The sequence below is a fragment of the Oryzias melastigma genome, linkage group LG10, assembly GCF_002922805.2.
Source record: "Oryzias melastigma strain HK-1 linkage group LG10, ASM292280v2, whole genome shotgun sequence".
NCBI lineage: Eukaryota > Metazoa > Chordata > Actinopteri > Beloniformes > Adrianichthyidae > Oryzias > Oryzias melastigma.
Window position 1 is genome coordinate 11,532,215 of NC_050521.1, and position 21,976 is coordinate 11,554,190.

Sequence of the window (21,976 nt, forward strand, 5' to 3'; positions counted from 1 at the left end):
AAATTGGTACTTTATTTAGGTTAGAGCATGAATACAAAATTATATTACCTTATAAAGAGGTCAGTGAGAAAAAAAACTAGTTTTTAGTTGCTTAACATTGAGGTGCTGCTCCCAGAGGTGGAACATCAGGAAAAAGGTTTTATTTAAGGAAAAAAAACTACTTAAGATGTTGTCTAATGCAGAAGAAATTAACATGATAACATCTTCATTAAGAACAGACATTAAGAAAGTCGTGGCACAAAAGATCTTGGCAGAAATCTCCAAGTTAATGAAAGAGGACCCCATTCTTCATCCACAGATGAGAGGATTGCTAGAATTGGGGAATGTCGAAAATAATTTGCTGCACGTGTGTAACATGTTAAAAAAAAAAAAAAAATAAAATAACTCAAAGTACAGACTGAACACTTCAGTGCACCAACATTTTGAATTTGTCCTCCTGAGTCCTGATGATAAAGTGGTTTTATGTATTACACGATCAAATACACATTGGAAACCAGGGTTTGTTTTCTAGGGGGCACAATGAGTTTCCTGCAGTGTGAGTCCACAACCCTTCATGCTACTGCCTAGATATGTAGCTACAAGAAGGGCCGGGTCTGGGTCCCCCGTCCGGATAAAATGCAAATTTTAAAGTAAAAAACATGTGATCAAATATGCCTCATTTGGCTTGAGTACAACTTGCTGGTGTAGGATGAAAATATACCCAACAGACTGCATCTTTTACTTAATATTTATTATTTAAAAACTTTTACACAAGATTTGCACATTTCTGCCTGGTTTTGGTGCTTTTTAGTGCAAAGTGGCTTTTCTAAATAAAGCATCAGGTGCATTAAATCCCTTTTTGTTTTTATTAAGGCTTCAACATTGAATTGACAAAAAATGCAATGTTTATACATTTACCGGCCTTTATGCCATTGCTGGACCAATTTGCTCATTTGCTCAACATGATAAATATGCAAAAATAACTCGTGCATTAGAAAAAAAAAGAAAATTTTTCAAACTTTACACGGCATCATCCAATATTAAACTTTTTTTGTTCCATTTAAAACACATTGTTTTCATCCATCATTAGGAGAAACTGGACATGAAGAAAATGATTTTAGGAAACAGAAATGTCTTATTATGATATAAAGAATAGCAAAGAAATATCACAATTCATAATAGGTGACCTTCCCTGAATTTATGAGATTACGAGTAAATAATTACACCATTAATTACCCTTAATTTATTAGCAATATGCCTTTTACCTAATTTTTTACCTTCCGCGTGGTCATTTTGTACTATAAGCCCCCAGAAGTAATACTTATTAGATAGTTATTTTATTTTTGGCCTCTTTGTAGAAACCTGGGAGCACAACAAAACACACGAACACCTCCTTGATTTAACTAAGCAAATGCCTGAGAGCTCACTGGAGAGTACTGAAGTGATTAATCTGTTTCAGCTGGCAACAATTTAGGTCACTTTACTACTTAAATTTACTGAATGAGCAAGTTCTTCAATCAGGAAATGTTGTTCTGTCCTGATGGTGGGAGCAGGAATACTTTAGTTTGAATTGTCAAAGCACGGTTGATTATTTTTCCATTTAAATTTGAAATGAATCATGTAGCGATGCCGTACAAAATTAATGAGACAGTTCTTTGCTGAATGGGAGCCTTAAATTGTGGTCTAGATTGTTAAAATCTGCAGTTTAAGGACTCCTCAGAACCACATTATGCCGGGTTGCTGCAATCCAAAAATAATTCCAGTGTGAAACAACCACCTCAGCATTCGAGTCACAAGAGCTGATCCTGGAGGTAACTGCACCAACAATGGATGCAGGAATCAGGTTATGGTAATGTAGTCTTTTTAAATCTGGACGTTACTTCCTCTCAATGACATCATCAATAGTCGCCGGTCATCTACGTTAGCGTGTAGCTGCCAGCACTCGGAAAATACATAACAACATTGGTATTATAACTTAAAAAGTCATACAAAAACAAAAAGTTATTACTTATATGTAAATGTAAACTTCTGTGCTTTAGAGCACACCTACGTGAACAAATGTGTTTCTGCTCTGTGGGACAGGGCGAGGAGTCACTGTGGCTCCCCCTTAAAAAAACACCACTGCAGCTTCAAATGCCCCTACAATTGGAGCAATAGGGAGAAGGATTTGGCCATTGATTGATTTTACTGTTTTTATTGAGTTCCGTAAATACTAATATTACCTGTTTCTCTCTTTTATTGGACTCACTTCTTTCCTCCCGCGAGCACCACCTCAAGAACTCCCTGCACACTGCGGTCCACACAGAAACCCAAACAAGTCTGCACAGCAACACATTTTCATTCGACCTATGCAGTCGCCGTGTGTCATCCCTGCTCCTCAGTTGAAGATGTAGTCGATGTTCACAGCCCATCAGTCACCTCCTCTCTCCTGTTCGTCGCTCACAGTGCAGCCCCTCTCAACACGGCACAGCATGACACGGCACACTACCGCTCAGCGCCGCATGTGTTGAGCCAACTTAACACGGTAACATTCAAATAACTTCAGAACCCTGCCTGGAGCTACTCACACAGCGCAGAAACAGCTGCTCTGAATACAGTCAGACAGAGATGAGAACCGCGGGCTAACATGCTGAGCTGTGACATATGGATGGGTGTTATTGTTCTATTTTCACCAAGTGCTGACAAGTCTCACAGTACCTCCACAAACCCACTCCTGACAGATGTGTTTTATTCTGGGGCTAATTATGCACCTTTTACACAAGACTGTAACACTTGGGTTCAGTTTCCTTACAACACAAACACGGAGTCTTGATCTTATCAGAAGCCGTTGAATTACCGAGCTGCTGCTGCTTCACATTCTAGTTCAGAAATGTTGAAACATTACACTTTTTACTGTGAAAACTGTTTGTGCCGAGGCATTTAAAATCCTCCTCAAGACACTACAGATACATGAAAGACACTAGTGGAATTATTCGCTGAATATTAAAGATCATAATTGTTATACAGTTTCTGATATATCTGGGAGAATCTTGGATTATAAAAAAAAGAAGGAAATAAGTTCTGAAATATACTAATTTGTATAAAATTTTGATTTAATGAAAGATTGAAAGAAAATATTTCTCTTTGACCCCACCCTGGACGAAAGGCACTCTAACCAAGCAGGCACAACAGAAGATACAAGTTTCTTAAAACCTATACATTTAGAGTCCTGTAAACAAACCAAACATACATAAGACTCGAGACAAGAGACATGCGATGTACACACTGGATATGCAATGGTTACAAGCAGCTACTTTATCACATTACTTTTTATTCTATAGGTGGTTCTTACCATTAATACAAAAGAAAAAGATCAATCCAATACTTTTGTTTGACAAAAAGTGTTGAGCTGCTATTTTTACAATAAGATTTCAAAAATAAACAATAAAAAAAATAATAATTTGTGCCTCATTGTACTCTAAGTAAATAATTTCAAATCTCTTTCATCCCTCAATTTCCTTTCATCTCCCCTAAGCCACCCTTCAAATTAGGATACAGAGAAGCCATAATGTTGAACTTAAAAGGTTTTTCATTATATTCATTAAAAAATACATCTAAAATTGGCCATGGTTATTTAGAGTTTCTCTTAGCAGATTAAATTTTCAAAGGTGATTTCACAAACAAGGGTTCATCTATTAGCTTGTCACTATCATCTCTGTACTCTGACCATGAGCCTGTCTACTCCTGATCTTTTTAGTCAGACTATTACTAGAAGTTTTAAACTCACAGCTTTAAGTTTTAACAAGGTTGTGTGAAACGCCGTTAAAATGAAAAAGTTAACCAGCCAGAGGCCTGAGCTGTTTCAAAGGAGTGTACTCCAGATCATCGTTTGGATATCTCCCAGGCAAGAGTCAGCTTCCTAAATGTGATGCTCTTCCAAACCTCCTGAGGGTGCATCTCTGATGTGACTTTGGAAACAGCTGCACTCTATGTGATGCTTCCAAACAGTGGGCCAGAGCTAAAGGAGCCAAGCAAGAGCTTGTCAAAGGAAGCAAGAAAAAATAAAAGGTTCTAGCTATCAAAAGATGGATGTCAGGAGCCTGCAGCAGGGAGGAGTCAGGTCCCCATCACTGACCCACCACCCAGACAAATTCTGGGCAAAGCATTTGTGGGCGTTCTAGTGGGAGACCTTCAAGTTCTGACTGAGGTGGAACACACAGCTGAGCCCCACAGTCTGAGAAGATGTCCGCTTTTTCCTGAGGTGATGTCACTCAGGCCGGCCCTGGGCGAAACGTGATTTCTGCACATTTCAATATGGCGCTCCCTCCAGCACATGGTGCCCTAGGTGGCCGTCTAGGTCGCCTATACCCAGGGCTGGCCCTAATGTCACTCTTCAGTCTGTTTTAGTAAAATCAAAAGTTTGTATATGCATTTGGAGATGTCTGACTCAAAGGGATGATAATCGCATTGTTGCCCTCCTGGAAACGAACATGGTCACGGTCTTTAGATGTGCTAGGAATCAAAAACTTGTGCACTCTTCAGAATTGTATGTAGATTTATGAAAATTTAATTAATAAAGGCTAATTGACCAAAAAGTCAAATCAGCCGAGTCCTTAATAACTCATTAAATCAAGCAATTAACTAAGGCAGTAGCCCTGAAATCTATTAAGCACTCTAACATAGAGGGAGACCAATGATTCTGAAACAGAAAACTGCTTTAATATTATCCATTCATCAACTCTTCGCTGCATACCTTTGCAGTTCTTTTGACAACATCTCAGCTCCTTCCAGCAGTCAAAGGTCAGAGGGTCTGTAAAAGACGGCAATTTTTGACTCCCCTGTCATTTTGTTTCCAGTGGACGGAGCCATCCACCGCGCTGCAGGTCCCATGCTGAAAAAAGAGTGTGCTTCCCTCTGTGGCTGTGAGACAGGAGAGGCAAAGATCACATGTGGCTACGGCCTCCCAGCAAAGTGTGAGTACAAAGTGTGACCATGTTTGTGTGACTGCTGTAAGTACCTCCAGTGAAGCTCGACGCTGGACTGCTTCCAAGTGTGAATGTGTGGGAAAAGGTGACAATGATGAAGGCTGCTGCTGAAAAGCACTTTGCAGAGTTACATTTCCAGAGAAGAATTCATATCAATATTATTTTAAACAAGAGTGCCAGCTAATGTTTTTATTCTCAACAGAAACGCTTTGTTTTCTCTGAAAAAACTGCATTTTTATTTTAAGAGCCTTCAGCCCCAGCAGAAACTTCCACATTACTCATTGGCTTCTTTTTATAGCCAAGTAAATGTCTTTTAATTATTGACTGACACTGCAGCATTTATAAGTGGGGAAATATGACAGGAAATGCTCTTGAAGAGGCTTTAGGTAAAAATAAAGTATTTAATTTATGTGTGTGTGTACAGATCTGAAGCAGAACCAGGAAGAGCCTTCCGGCGCTGCAGAATATATATCTGCATTTTTAATGTTATTTTCATCAATAAGGTGGCCACCATGTAGTTTAAATTTGATCAAAAGTGAAAGCCAAAAAAATGGCCATGGATCTTTCTTATTGTCGTCAGATATTGTAATTATTATTTTTTAATTACCTAAAGGCTGGAATGACTTTTTCCCCTAAGATTAACATTTTCTTAAATAATACTCCAAAACATAGCTTCACTACTATCATACTATTACAAAAAATATGTGCAACATTTTTGTTAGGATACCCAAAAAATGTGCATGAGAATTTTTAATGCAAATTCTAGTTTGTTAAGGCTGTGTATTGTGTGTCTGGGGTAAAAATAATCAATGTTTATTGTTTTTCTATTACCATAAAAAACTATTTTCATACTAATTTTTAAAAAAAGGCCTCACTGCAAATCCAAGTGTCTGAGGTGTTATTATTCTGACGGTGCTGTCTATTGTAGTGAACTCATTTTATTCCGTTTCCCTCTCCATCAATATTAAGGAGCAATAAAAGAGCTCTTAAAACTTCTGTGTTTTACAAACTCTTACTGCAGATCATTGTAAATATTTGATGCTGAACACATAAAACAGAAATAACCTGAGAGGACAGTCATGTTCATATATCATGTTTGGTCAAGGGAGTCTTGGGAATTTGGAAAAAAAAAAATGAACAAAAAAAAAGAAGAAGAAGAACAATAACGGCCCCATCGAGAAGAATGTTTAATATTCAAAAGTAGTACCCTGCTAGAAAATTATATAAGCTTGTGTTTGAGACTGCATTCAAGATAAGTAAACCAAGTCAAGCTGGTATTTTGTCAGATCTTTACTTACCTGTAGAAGGAGCATTGTTGGGTGTCTGTGCTCCCCGCTGTGCCCAATACCCTTTGAGAGGCTTCAGTTGAAGCAGAGCGATTTGCAGGCCAGAATGGACAATATCCACTTCCATTGACTTTCGTGTGGAGTGCATAGATTTGTCTGGCCCACCTGTGTCAGGTTTCCTTTAAGAGGTCTGTGTCTCCGCCAGCCTTCTCTTCTTTCAGCTTGAACTGAACTGGATGAGTAACCACATGTTTGGAAACCACTTTCAAGCCACCTGTGATGACTAGACGGGCCACGTGTCATTTTGCCTGTCAAGCAAAGAGCGTCACACATAACACATCCGTGTTTTTAAGATCCAAGAACCGTTTGAGTGTTTTTTGTAAAGCTTAAAGAATCAAATGGGGATTATTTGTTTGTTTGTTTGTTTTCTAGGACACAGCAGAAGTTCATTAGAAATTTGCCTCTGAGTTGTGGGCGGAGCAGTTGGTGAGGGAGTAAGCCCGCCCCCATTTCCCATCATCCATCCACTTTCTCCTGATATCTCACAGCCCCTTACAACCCAAACCTAGCATTACGGGTGCAACAAAAAAATGGCGAGAAATATTACAGCTATACAGCCGTACAGTTTCCATTCAGCTTCCAGCTTGGATGAGGAAAACAAAGACGTACATGCATCTATATGTCTAGAAGTTGATGCATCGGAATGGGGCGGAGCAGGAAGCTTGTGGGCTGCGGATTCTTGCTATTACGTCACAACTACAAACTTTATCAAACAATCTTTTTTCAGCTGCTCCTGATTCCTAACAATTTGATTAAAAATACAAAAAAAATGCCATTTTAAGCTTAATTTTTGTTATATACGTCTTCCATCATAAGAAACAACAACATTTTAAAATTACCAAAAGCACAATTTTTAAGGGTCTTTATTCGCTGACATGTAAAGCTACCATTTTGGTATTAAACATGGAAGATCCTTTTAGTTACAGGTATGTTTTATACAACTGGGACTTATCAGGTACAGATCCATTTCTCACAACGACACAATTCAGGGTTATAACCTGAAAACAGAGAGAGTTGCAATTAATTATGTGGCATTTTGTGACTTTTGAGGTAGAATAAATAATAGTAATCTTATGAACATGTTTATCCCATAATGCAATGCTAACCCAACAATCAATACTTTAATATGAAGGGAAAATCTGAAAAAATAATAAATGGATAAAAGTCTGTGAAAGATTTTTATTATGAAGACTGGATTTTTTAGGTATTTGTTTCTATAGTTTTTCATAATATTAGAGGATTAAATCAAGACAACACATATTTTGAAACATTTGTTGTGGCATTGAGTCAGCTAAAAAGTCAAAGCAATCAAAAAGAAGAGATTCAATAAAGAAATATGTGGGCGTGCAATCATAATTCAGCAAATACAGAAGTGTCGTGTATAATTATAAGCACCGGAGTGTGTGTTTGTATGTCTGTCCACATGTGTGCAGGGGAGAGATTAAAGGAGCGCTGAGATTGTGTAGTATCAGCTTCTGGTCCCACAGAGAGTTTAAGTTCACAGTAGCAGAGAGCAGGGAGAAAAAGAGCGAAGTGCTGATAAAGGCACGCTCAAGGCAGAATGGAGAGTATGCTTAGAAAAGATGGATGAGGGAGTTTGAGCTTGTAAAAAAATAAATAAAAAGGAGAGCAGCTTGAGGGTGAGGAAAGATGTAAGGCATGCTGAGTATAGGAGGAGTGATGAGGAGATGAATGTTTAGATTTTATGTTTCCAGTTGTTGATCTTCTTGTTTAACTTTGTAGGTTTCACCATGATGTAGCTAAGGATCCTTATCCTGCGAATAAGTTTGACTTATTGAGTTTCATACAATCCAGTGTCTTGGATGTGCATGCTGTGTGTACAGTGTGGAGTTCAGTGGATCAGTGAAGAATGTGACAGCAGCCTGTCAAATTCTATCACTCTGTTACCTGTAACTCTGTCAGCATGAGATCCGTGTGACTGACAGCTTTCTGACTCACACACTAACTGTGTGTTGGTGTGTGTGAGTCTCAGTGTGGTGCCTTTATGTGTGGATGGCCATTACACAGCATGTGGTATGAAAACTGGCTGTCTCCTTCCAGACAAAATATTAAGTCCCAAGAATAATTCAACAATGGTCTGCTTCTGTGCTTAAACACTCACAACGGGGCTTGATTACCTCTCAGTGGGAGCCAAGATAGCAACAAGAGAGGTAAAGCAGAGGAGGGATAACAAATCCGGTTGATGATGAAGACAGGACGAGAGCGTGGTAAAGGATAAAAATAAAAAAAACTTGACAGCAGAGAGGTTGAGCAACAGGTCTCAAAGCCAGCCCTTTGATCTTGATTTGTTCAGGCTTTCCACCAGATGTGGGGTTTCAAAAAGATCTGACACATACGTTGCCAAATGGCCCAGGAGACCGGCTGTCAGCCCTCCGTACGTTCTGTCCGCCGCTGATCCCACAGCCACTTAACCAGCACCATCCTGGTGGTGTAACCTAGCAACACCCTGTGTGCATGGCACTCGTCTGAAACTGTTTAGCATAGGTCGCATGTGATGTCAAGATGCTGTCATACAACAGCTGCAGACGTTCATCCAGGTATGGCCTAGAAATACTTCTTAATCAAGGCGAAAAGGCAGCTGTCAACTTCACTGTGTACAAGCCACCGATTTCTGAAGGACACCACTCACAATCCAACGCAACTATGTTGCTCACTTGTGATCGCAATGGATGCTGCAAGAAGCGCACAAAAGCAGGTGTGCACTTGTGTGTATTTTGGTGTTGCTAGACAAGGGAGTATCAGCTATGTGTGTTGTCAAGACGACTGGGTGCTTCGGAGCAAACCTGTGTACCGATAAGCTCGCATGTAACCCTGTTCCCCATTCACCCTTGCTCCCCTGCTAGCATAGAGACGCAGCAGTGGGAGGAGCAGAGAGAAGTGTGGAAGACAGATACTGAAAAACATGAAGTCAAAACAGTAATCGCTTAAGCCATAATCACCACTGAAAAGACCAGCTACTGAAGAGATTCCTTTGAAAAGAGTTGGAGTCACTTTTGAGCCCCCAGGCTCCTAACTATCATTTGAAAACTGTGTTCATTAACAGCTAGAAATCAGAAGGTAACAGCTTTAAAAGTGTAATACTGAAAGAGAACCTGTGATGTTTTTGGAGTTGAAATTACCAATGTTTAACAATGCTCATGGCTTCACACTGTGGAAAAAGTTCTTTGATTCTTTAATTTTCTTATTACCATGCACTAGCACGTGACAGCCTGCAGCAGAGAAAGTCTGTTTGTACTTTCTTCTAGTTTTAATTGAAAATAAAGTAAATTACATTCACAAATATGCTTGTTAATGATCTATTTATTACACCCCAAATCTAAGTAGAACATGTAAAAAATAAAAAAATAGGTGTTGCAGTTTTGTTTGAAAACAAAATACTTTCAGTGAGTTTATTAGCTTAATATCAATCCAAGAGCACACCCCTTCTGTAGCTGCACTTTCATTCAGTTTTTAAATGACCTCATGTAAGTAAACAGCTTCATTTTATTATTTTTTGTTGATATTTTCTTCTAAATAAGGGTAACCAGGAAATACCAAACATTGCAGTTCTTCAAAAGACCACTAGAGGCAGATGTCAGGGTGGAGTAAATCTGCTTTGACTCTCATTTTAAAAACCCACTCTTATGAAAATGGGGTATTTGGTGTTTTTAACACATTGTAGTTGCATTTATTTCATGATGGAAGACAAATATTGAGACAATTCAGTTTAAAACTGTTTCATGTGTTTCAAATAGTGATGGATCAGGAACGGAGGAAAAATGCCGTTGGAGAAACTTTATATCTGTGACGTGAAAGCTACTAGGACAAGCTACAAGCTCCCTCTCCGCTCTATTTTGATGCATCCCCTTGCAGACAAATGCATCCATTAATGAATTTGTTTTCCTCGTCTGAGTTGAAATGGCTCCAGTATTGCTCGCCACAGTAATTGCACGGGTAATGTTAGGTTGAGGGTGTGAAGGGCTGTAAACTAGCAAGAGAGAGTATAAAAATTGAGATAGTGGGAGATGAGGGCAGGCTTACACCACGCCTCTCACAGCTCTTAGGTGAATTACTAATAAACTCCTGCTACTCTGCAGAAATTATGTCCTAGAAACCGACTAACCAAAAGAGCACTGGGAACGCTTTTAAAATCGACCAAAAGATGACCAGAGTGGGTCTTTAAGAAGTCAAGTTTTACAAGAAAACTAAAGTATTTACATTCTGGAGTTGAAAACATTTTTGATGTCTATTTGCTTTATTATTCTTGACAACTGTGGCCAATAGAGAGAGGACTTTTTTTAAAGGGGTCACATTTATTGATTGAGAGGTTGGTGGACCCAGTAGAGGTTTAAACTTTTCTTTCTCCCGCCGACTGCTGTTTTTTAAAAAGTTATTGTGCTACAGTCAATATGCCCATTTCACCTTAGGCTTATCCACTGAGTGACATTAAATATGATCTGCCCAGTGTATTTATTATTGCTTCATTAAATGTCTCCTGTTACTATGGTGAACTCTAATTTAGGCAGTGTTTTTTTCTCCCTTTAAGTATTTTAAGAACATGCTATAACTGATTCCAGCCCACTTGAGGACAGAATGAAAACACGAGCTATAAACTCAACACTTTCAATTGTTAGCACTTATTAGCAGGTGCCTATTCAAACCTGCAGCAGGTGCACAGCAGTGTTAGCATCCATGTGAAGTTGGGATGAATTGAAATCCAGCATCTCTTGGTTAGCTGTCTTTAGATTAAAACTGTTGATGGAAATGTTTATGGAAGTGTGAAGTGCTTCACCATTCCCGCCAGGTAATCCGTACCTGTTTTTCAGTGCAAGTGCTGAACAGCTGGTCCTCTCACCTACTGTGTTGATCTGAGCAAAGTTTGATCATGTATGAGCAAAGAGCCAATCTGCTAATAGTCACAGGCAGGAACGATCTTGGCTTTCTTACACCCTTTTCTTTGTCTGCTGAATTTTGGTAGAAGGACTTTAAACTGGCAACCAAAAATACAAAAACATATTCTCTATAAAGAAAATAGAAAATGTATTCACATAAATGATAAAATAACTAATTTCAGCAAAAATAATGTCCCACTCCAATCATCTTTTAACCTATTGTTAAAGTGTTCCTAGTGGTCTTTTAACCATGATTATGCTGTAGAGTAAGCTTGACCTCATTTCCCATCATCCATATGTTGACACCCCCCCCCCCCAGCTCTCTAGCTTTCAGCCTCTCTCAATCTAACATTAGCAGTGCAACAAAAATGGCGAGCAACTTCAGAGCTAACCAGCTGTACAGTTTTGATCTAGATTCCAGCTCAGACGAGGAAAACTAAGACGCTCCTAGATCTAGTCGTCTGCAAGTGGATGCATCAGAATGCTTGTGGTTGTGTCACAGCAACAAGCTTTAACAAATGTCATTCAGACATAAAACCTCTTGTAAAAACTAAAATAGTTTTTGTTTTTGAACTAAATTATTGAAATTATTAAATTTTTGTTATATTGTTGAGCTGCAAAGCTATCTTTAAGTTTAATAATCTGATGGTTTTTACAAGGTAGGATCAAAATGTCGCTACAGAATTGAGTAAATCTAAGAAATTCTAAATGCATTTCAAAAGCATTAAACAAGCACTTTTGTGTTGGGCTTTACTTTTTGATTTTTTTATGCTCACATCTGTTTTTTTCATTTAGGTTTAATTATGCTTGCCAATAATATGCTGCATTCCCAATATTACATTTTCATCATCCATAATGTGTTGACACCAAACACATCTGACCCGTTATGACTACACTGTTAACCAATCATCACTTCAGGGCTTTTTTCCCACCATCTGCTCTTCACTTCTAAAATTGTGATTGTGTAAGCACCGCCGCACACTAGCACAGTCATCATCTACACCATTCAGAACGTCCACTGTGGTGTGATTTAGGCTTTATTTGCATTTGAAATGATCACTCTGTGAAAGTTGGAAACCACAAAATGTCTCATTAAGGTCTATTTTAGCCGTAAACATAATGTACTGCTTCCATGGACTGGTATCTGTTACTGATTGCACCTTTGAACCACAGCATTTTATGTTTGCATCGAAGCTGCCAAAATGAACATCAGCCATGATAAAGCATTACCTACTGTGGTTACTTTGTGTTTGCTTTTTGGCACTATTTTATTATGAAAAATGTCAACAATATTTAATCATTCATTAATTAACAATTTTTTAAAATTAATTTCAATCTGATTAAGGTTTTTTCAGATACAATTTATTGATAAGAAAAAACTTTAACAGCTAATGGTGCATAATAAGCTACTTCTTAAGGGGTCATAGTGACTTCTCATGACTTATGCTTTTAGTTAGGTGGATGCAAGCTGTCTCCAGCCACTATAGTGAGGACGCCTCTACTGGGCCACGCTGGTAGCCTTCACGTTTCATTGAGGTTGTACACCGCTCTGTAAGACTTTAGAGCAAAAATTTCCAATTTTCAAATTTATTTCTATTCATTTTCATGCTGTGTGTGACAGGTTGTATTGACAACAGATAGTAAGGGTGAGGTAGGTGAGATGCAGGCACCTCGTATTGTTTTTTTTTTTTCAACCCCTCAAAATCCTGCACACAGCTCATGAGTGTTGTTCATGTGACAAGTTCACACTCTGTGTGCGCAGTTTGTTTGAATTTAGGACATTAGACAATCGGCACTTAGTTTGTATGGGCATCTTACAGGTGACATATCAGAACAGCACCCCCCGTACATCATTTGTGCTTGTATTTTGCCTAACGAATATTTCACAATACACTTACCACACTTGGGATAATCCGTTTTCACAACGTCTATTAAGGTGGTCATACAAGCCTTAAACGGCCCATACCATGAAAAAAAAACATTTTGAGCTTTTAAGTGTATTATACTGTTCAATCCTCAGTATAAAGAGCCCCAAAGCGGTATTTTGATCTTTTCACACATCTTTGAGTAATCCTCTAAAAACCTGCGCTCTCAACAGAAGCCCCTCCCATACCCACAAAAACGAGCGGGTCCTCACAATGTGACGTCACAGAGTGAGACAGCCCCTTTCAGGAAGAGTCTGCTCCGCCCCCCAGGCTAACATATGGGCCGGCCAGGAAACTGCACATGTTGAAATTGATCCTAAATGTATCCGAGAATGGTGCAAGCAGAGAATGATATTAGGAAGACAGCAGCAGAAAGGGAGCAGACTATTTCCTGGTGGAAAAAGCGAGCAACAAATTGAGAGAATTGGTTTAAAAGTGAATTATTGAGCAACAGCAGAAAGTTAAATGAATCCGTATGAAAGCAAAGAGGATTTTTGACATGGAGATTATATGTCATCATTTCAGTAAACCCTGAAATGTTCATCTGGTGTTGTTGTCTGTATTTCTTGACCGAATTTCATCACAAAATGAACCCATTAGCCATTACCATTCATTCTCTCTGTGCACAAATTAAGAACAGCATTCTTGTTAATGAGTGGCTGTGGTGCAGGGGTAGGGCGGTCGTCTTCTGAGCGTAAGATTTCAGGTTTGATTCCCGCCTTGCCTGCCCATGGGTCAAAGTGTCCCTGGGCAAGATACTGAACCCCAAATTGCCTCAGGTGGAAGGTTAGTGCCAGTGTTCGGCAGAGGAGCCGGTGTCAGTGTGTGAATGTGTGTGTGAATGGGTGACTGTAAAGTGCTTTGGGCCTTCCAGGAAGGTAGAAAAGCGCTATACAAGCATACGCCATTAACCATTTTCAACTGTGGCCTGGCAAAAGGCAAGACCTTTTGACAACAAAAAAAGAAAGAGATTACAAGAAATACTGGAATTGCAAGACACACCTGTTCTCCTCTTAAGATGCAGTCTCACCTGTCTATGACCCTCCACAGGCCTGGTCAACCCAAAAACCCACAGCAGCGGTACACATCGACCTCTGTATGGGTGCTGTCACAAAGACTTGTTAAGAGAAAGAGACAATCTTTCAATTGAGTCATTGAACACCCTGTAATTTTGCAAGATCACAAAGACCACTTAGAAATCATGGAGGGGCCTGAGTTTTTCATTTTAAAATCCATGTCCACTGTGAGAGACATAATCTACTAAAATCTGGAAGTAACATTGCATGATTTTTAAAATGATTTATTTGTATGCTACTGCTGCAAATAAGTATTTGAACACCTGACTATCTGCTAGAATTCTGTCCCTCAAAGACCTGTTAGTCCGCCTTTAAATAGTCCTTCTCCACTCCACTTATTATTCTAAATTGGAAGCACCTATTTAAGGTCATAAAGACACCTCTCACCCTATATACTCAGTAAGACTCCAAATACTAACATGGCCAAGACCAAAGAGCTGTCTAAAGACACCAGAAACAAAATTGTAGACCTACACAAGGCTGGAAAGGTGATGAAAAAAGATCTACTCTTGGAGCAATTCTTAAAAAATGGAGGAAGCTAAGCATGACAATTGATCTCCCTTGGACTGGGGCTCTATAAGATCTCACCTTGTGGGGTTTCCTAGGAATGGTGAGGACTCGACCCAAAACTACTCGGGAGGAGCCGGTCAATGACCGTGACCACCGTTTCCAAGGTTACAGTTGATAATATTCTAAGACGTCATTGTCTAAAATCATGCATGGTATGAAAGGTTCCACTGCTTAAAGCAGCATATGTCCAGGCCCGTCTTAAGTCGGCAATGATCATTTTGATGATCCAGAGAAGTCATGTGATCAGATGAGACCAAAATATAACTTTTTGTCTTAATTCCACTCTGTTTGGAGGAAGAAGAATGAACACCATCCCTGCTGTGAAGCATGGGGGAGGTAGCATCATGCTATGGGGGTGTTTTTCTGCACATCGGACAGAACGATAGCACTGTATTAAGGAGTGGATGACTGGGGCCATGTATTGGGAAATTTTAGGAAATAACCTTTTTGCCTCAGTTACAACATTAAAGAAGGGTCGTGACTGGGTCTTCCGACATGACAATGACCCAAAACACACAGTCAGGATAAGGAGTGGCAGCAAATACTGCAGCAAATATTAACATTGATTTTCTTAGGTGTTCAAATATTTGCCCCTCTGTATATAAATATGGTGTTTTTGTGCTTATAAAAAATAATTATTTCTTGTTTGCCCTCAGTTTGAACAAAAACATCTCAAAAAAGCAGCTGCATCTAAATCGCTACTGTTGTGTTTCATATTAAAGGGATTTAGTCTCCTATCATCAGTGCAGTGGAAAAGCAAAGAAAAAAAAAATACAAAGAGTGCAAATTTTCCATCCAGATCAATTCAATTTGTTGGACTTTATCAATGTGAAAATGCTCTCAGAGCAACAAACATGAGATCATCCTATTAGAGGAAGCCCATTAAGATGACGATAACATTAATAATCAAATCTTCCTCAAATTCTCAGTAAAAGCTTCAAAGAATCTCAGTTATAAATCGTCTTTGATGTTAACGTTTTTGCGTTGCATCAGAATTAAAAAAAAAAGGCACAATTTTAAATGAATAATTCATGCAACTATAAATGTATAAAGTGTCATCCCTGATTAAAGTCTGATTTCTTTAAATGTGTGAAAACATTCTGTTTGCAATGTCTTGCATTTAATGCAAACATTTTCTACAGAGAGAACTATACGATTTGAAAAAATAGAGACTTGCACAGTCAAAATAAATAAAATAAATAAATAATGGAGAGAAAGCAAGTACCCAGAGAAATTAGAACTACTGCTGGAAACAGATGAGAAATTGAGAGAGATATCACTCTGTCAAAATCTGCCTATTATGCTCCCTCTCTCTTCCCTCCCTGCTTTACGTCTCCCAGTTTCTGTTCCCTTAGCGGCCAATTACTGCTAATTAAAATCCACACTGCAGCTCTTTCTGGACTCCCTTCTTCCTCCACTCCGAGCCCTCTGTCTCTTCACTTTGTCACCCTGTTGCTTTGTCTCTGTCTTAAGACTCCGTGGTTCTGCCTGCCATGATCAACAAATTAAACACCTTGTTTGCTCCTTGTTCTCTACATCCTCTTTATTGCCCTCACATCTTTACTCTATTCCTTTTTCACCTCCTTCTTTTTTCCTAAATTTGGTTCTTCCATCTCAGCTAAATCTCACTCCACTTGCCTTCCTGCTTTCTCTTTTCCTCCAAATCTCACCTCCTTTTTTTTTTCTCAACTGTTCCTCCTCAGCAGTGTGGTTTCTTTAGGAAAGCCATGAGATTTTGGCAAAGCTCTGGGTTAAAGACTGCACTCAGACTGTGATACCTCCAATTTTTCCCCCCTCTTTCTTTCTTTCTTTCTTTGGCAAGCTTGTCAGCATCTTCGCTTCTTCCTGCCGCTTCCTAGCGTCGGCAGCGCGACCCTTGTAGGTGTTAAAAAGCTTCATCAAAACTGCTACTGCTGATGAGGAGGAGCGTGATGAGGATGATCACAGCAGCGGCAGCAGCCCTGATGTTAATTCATTCATTTAATTCATTTGCCTCGGAGGAAGAAGAGGGATCAAAAGCAAAAAGAAAAAAAAAAGAGCGAAACTGCAGTGTTGCTTGGCTCAGGGAAATGGTTGAAAAGTGTGAGAGGAAGGGAAGAATGTTATTGCTGCTACTTTCTGATGAAGAAAATGATGTCCGCTCTTTTAACCACGACATCTTGTCCCTCCATATACCGTCCACTCCTGACCTCTTGTTCAGAACACCCTCCTCCCATTCTTTTTTCCCTAAAAAAGGTGTAGATAGATAGCGGGAACCATAGGGGCCTGAACAAGACCTGAGCGTCTTTTTTGTGCTAAAGCCTGAGCCTGGATTTGGAGTTTTGTCTGCTTGGCTGAGCACAAACTGAGCCTGAACTCACAAAGGAGCGGCTAGCCTTTTTCCTGCCACCTACTTTAAAAGGCAGATGAAGAAAGGCGAGGGACAGATGGGAATACAGAGGAGGAGAGAGGCGGGGACGGCCATTGAATATGAAAAGCAGGAGCAGCGACTCGTGGCTTCCCAGGTAGGAATAGTTGGGAGGCCATAGGGGGAGGAAGAGGAGGAATGGATCCAAAAGGTGGGGGGAAATGGTTGGAATGATGAACAAAGAGAGAAGCGGGTGTTACCGGATGGCTCTCTGTCAAGTTCCCTTCATCCGTATGCCAGGTCAACGCCCAGCTTTAAGAAAGATGAGGCACCCACAAACCCACTCAGTCTCATGCTGCCTCTGTCCACAGTAAATTTGCAAGACACATGCAAAAAGCTTCACAGCGTTTCTTTAACTCAGAAACTCACATTTTCTCCTGCGCCTGAAAGCCTCTTTTTTATTGCTAAATTATGAAAAGGCCTTGCTGTATGACAGGATCTTACTGAACAACAAAAGTGTTATGCTTTACAAAAAGTAGCTCGCTTCCTGCTGATGGAGGCCAGCTTTCATGTTGTAATTAGGTCAGGCAGATTTGTGTTTTCATAGATTGATAAAAGAAGCCTCTTAGCATCATATTCTAATTGATCTGACAAGAAGTTCAGAGAAACAAGATAAAACCACAAAGAGCTGTGAAAAAAATGTCCTTCCTTATGTATTTTTACCTCAAACATCAGCCTCTTAGGTCTACAAGTAACTATTTTTAATCATCTTCAGTTTTTAATTAGAGCTCAGATCCAATGGTTTTTGTCATTTCTTTTTTTTCTTTAAATGATGGACCGCTCTATTATGCATCCAGACAAAACTCACACAAAAAAGCCCAAAGCTTCCATTTCTGCTCAATTAATAGTTGCAGTGGATATAACCATTCTAAAGATACTATTCACCTGAAAAGAAAAACGCAGGAGACCAGGTTAAGTGAAGGCAATTGACCCTGAGGGGAATAGCTGACAGAAAAAGAAGACAGGATGTTCAACATTTTATGTCACTGTTTTGTCTCCTAAGATTATAGCATGTTTCTAAGAGCCTTTTAGTTGAGGGCTGCGAGTTTCAGGGAGAAAAGGTTAAATACAAAGATGTAAATATATCAATCAAAGGCTTTTTTTCAATTTTCAAAACCTGTAGCCTTTATAAATGTTATTTTTTGTCCTGTCTGGACATCTTTTTATCATAAATAGAGTACAAAAGTAGAGCTCTTTGAGGGGACAAATGCTCTCTATGTGTGCTTCCATAATAGATACCTATGATCTTTTCACTCAATCACCTGTGGATCTCTCAGCTATTTGTTTTCACTCATAGGTTCTTCTTCTTCTGGAATAAGGTGTAATGCAATAGCATGAGCACCACCTAGTGGCCAAACTGAAACACCCTCCAGGAGAGGCAGAGCAATGTTTCCAATGTTAATGATCTGAACATTTTTGTTAGAACTTTTCTTTTTGAGAAACTATGTAAGATTACATGCTATTAACAATCTCATTATTTCACTAATACATTTTACAGTATGTGAACTGAATAAGATTAATAAAAAAATATATTCAAAACATATATAGATTATCAGTGGATTTCTAAACAAATGTGTCTAAATGTGTAAATCATGTAAACTCAAAATCGAATTGAATTGAGTGGATTGAATTAATAATAATAATAATAATAATAAAAAAAAAAAAAAAAAAAAAAAAAAAAAAAAAAAAAAAAAAAAACAGAATTGAATCGATCCAGGTTCTGGTGAATTAAATTTAGTCGATTTTGGAAATTATTATAGATACCCAGCCCCACAAAAAACATATTTAGCATATGGTGTTTACACTTTCCTGTCCTGACCTGATACTAGTGCATCTCCACCACCTACAGTTGGAAGAAGCTTGTAGCAAAATGTTGAAGCGGAGCAAATCTTTTGAATCTTACTTTTTCTTTCTCAGCTCTATTCCAATTATGAAAGACACAGAATTCCAGCTAGAAACAAACTGCAATGATACATTTCTCCTTCATGATCAATTTTCAAACAGCTGGCACCTTTGTGAATTAAAGGGGACGCCATCTCTACATCACTACCAAATTTCAACCTGGTTTATTTTTCAATTCACGTTCATTGGCTTCACATGTTTTACTCAGAGCCCAAAAACAGTAGTAGAAACTTGCATATAAATGCATGAACATGAGAGTTTTGAATAAAACGCGCATTTACGTGGGTTTATATAGACTTTTTATTGAAATCGAATGGGTGAGAGCGGTGTGAACGTAGCGTAACCCTTTAACACCTGAGCTTCAATGTTTGTGCTCTTTGATTTACTGTAGTATTTTAACTGTTAACACAATCAATGTAATTGAACAGATTCTTAACATTCTGAGATTCCTCAGAATCTACTAAAATTATCGTGTTAATGGTTAAAAAGTTACAGTGTGCTAAAGATTTGGTGTTTAAACATTGCGGGCGACGCCTCAGGTGTTAAAGGGTTAAGAGCAAACCAAACAAAATCAAATTGTAGCCTTTTTTTCAAAGTATTTCCCCCATCTTGGCGTTAAATATTCTTTAAACAATCATAATGGAGAGTAAACACTAGCAGATGCCGCTGCTTCAAAAATAATCTGTGACATTTGTGTCTCCAACTGCAGTCTTGACACAGAATAAACAACCCGTGTTGCTTTTTTATTTAGACATCTTGAAAATGTTTTGTGCAAGGTAAGATACGAGAAGAACTTCTTATGTGCACAACAATAGGTCGCAATTTTTCCATCAGAGTGTAGCACTGACCTTTTCCGACTCTCAGACACAATACATCAGTAATAACAGTTATTAGTTCCTAGCACATTCACCTTCACGCGGTGTGAAATACTTTTACATATCATATAGTAGGGTGTTGCTCAAAAAGTGACTGTTTGGTTATTTAATTTAACCATTTGTATGATGGGAAATATTCTCCTCCACTGCATGTTAGGTGAGATCTGTTTATGTGTTTCATTTTAAGCGCTAACCACTGGAAAACAGTAAAAAAAATTGAAACATGAAAACCTAATCTGCTGATGTGTGTAATTTAGTCCGCATCAGTCCACCTACCATCACAAATTTTCTAAATGGAACCATCAATTTCCTGAAAGCGCTCTATCATTCCCTGCATTATTTCTTTTCAGATTTTCGAGTATTTGGAGAATTCCAGTTAAATATGAAGTTTTAGCATTACAGAGAAAAAGCCTTTTTACAGGTGGAAATGACTCTTTAAGTGAAGACATGTTTCTGGCCACAAAGTTGAAAGCGCTTGCATAAAAATAACTGGAATTCCCTCTGCTGTTAGTGAAGCCGGATACTGAGCTTGAGCGGACACAAATGGCAACTGTGTTTGTTTTCAGCGTATTGAATACAGAACAGACACACACATTTACTGTCAGTCATGCACACTTTGAGGAGACTCATCCATTTATCACTGCTTCTCATATGCTCACTCACACACTCTCCTGCACCACTCTCTCCTTCAAGCATAAATCCCTCACACATCCTAACACGCTCCGCTAGCTTTCCATTTCCTCCCCCGTCTCTCCCACTCTGTCTGTGTTTCAGGGTAATGTGAGCCAGCAGCCGTAGCACTGGGGTTGGGGAGGGGGGAGGACGGGGAGGACGAGGAGGAGGTGGATGTTGATGTATGGTGGAACTAAAGCAACCCTGCCGATCGATAATGTAAACAGGAGCGAAGAGAGGCGGTAAATAAGGCCGACTCCTGACAGAACTGTCTACCTCAGGTGACGGAAGGAGAGCGAATGAGGGGAGGGAGAGGAGGAACGGGGTGGAGAATGTCTAACGGAGAGAGGAAAGAAACGGCAAGGATATGAGGGGAAAGAGGATAAAGGATGAGAGGGGGGTCGAGAATTTGGAAATAAAAAGTACTTTAGGTGAGCAGAAAAGGTGTCGAAGAAAGGACAGGTATTATGACTGGATCCAGGAGGAGGTGGTGGTCAGGGAAGAGGGAGAAGTGACAAAAGTGGTCAACAGAAGAATGGATGGACGAGGAAAAAAAGATGACGGCTGATTCAACAAATACTTGATTAAAGTCCCACTCCGATCATCTTTTGATCTATTTTCAAAGTGTCCCCAGTGGTGTTTAATTATTTTTCCACTTTTAGCAAAAGCAAAAAACAAAAAAAACATGTAGTTTTCAAGAACATAGGCTCAATCGAAATTTTTCCCTTCTCCATACCCTTCATTTAGCTCTCCAAACGGAAAAAGAGTGTCTCAGAATTCAGACGTCACTTCTGCTTGATGACGTCACCAATAATCGCCGGTCAGCTAGCGTTAGCGCAGAGCTTCAAATACTCAAATATCCATAACAACAGCGATTTAATAACTTTAAGAAGGTCATGCTACGACAAAAAATCATCACTTACATTTAAATGTAAACTTCTGTGCTTCAGAGCGCACCCATGTGAGGAAAAACACTTGTCACAGTGTAACGCGGTTTACCATCCAACGGAGGACTTTGTATCCCTCCGCTAGGAGGGTGGGATCTTACAACACATTTTGGACACCACTTCCACTACAAAGGCCTTTACAAATGGATGAGTCGGGAGAAGGGAAGAATTTGGATTGGGGAAGTAGTTTCTGCAGAGCGGCAAGAGTTCATTAGAAATGTAATTGTGAGTGGCATTTGTTAGAAACAACCCCCCCCCTTGCCCTTACCATTGCTGAGAGCTCTCTGTTTGCTCTCCTGTTAGCTAAAATCCCCTTTTATATTTAATGACTATGTAGATACTTTTTTGAGGGTATTTTGTCGCCAAAATAAAGGTGACATTTGCAGACATGCAGATGAATGACCATCAAGTGACCTACTGC

At 39.2% G+C, this 21,976-nt stretch overlaps 1 protein-coding gene across 1 annotated transcript in view; it reads left to right on the forward strand.

The window, feature by feature from the left end:
* The window catches only part of macrod1 (mono-ADP ribosylhydrolase 1), a 148,427-nt gene that overhangs the window by 97,627 nt on the left and 28,824 nt on the right, over positions 1 to 21,976 (forward strand). The window contains exon 5 of the mRNA XM_024283787.2: positions 4,815 to 4,931. Within this exon, the coding sequence (XP_024139555.1) occupies positions 4,815 to 4,931 (117 nt within the window). The remainder of the gene's footprint in view (positions 1 to 4,814; positions 4,932 to 21,976) is intronic.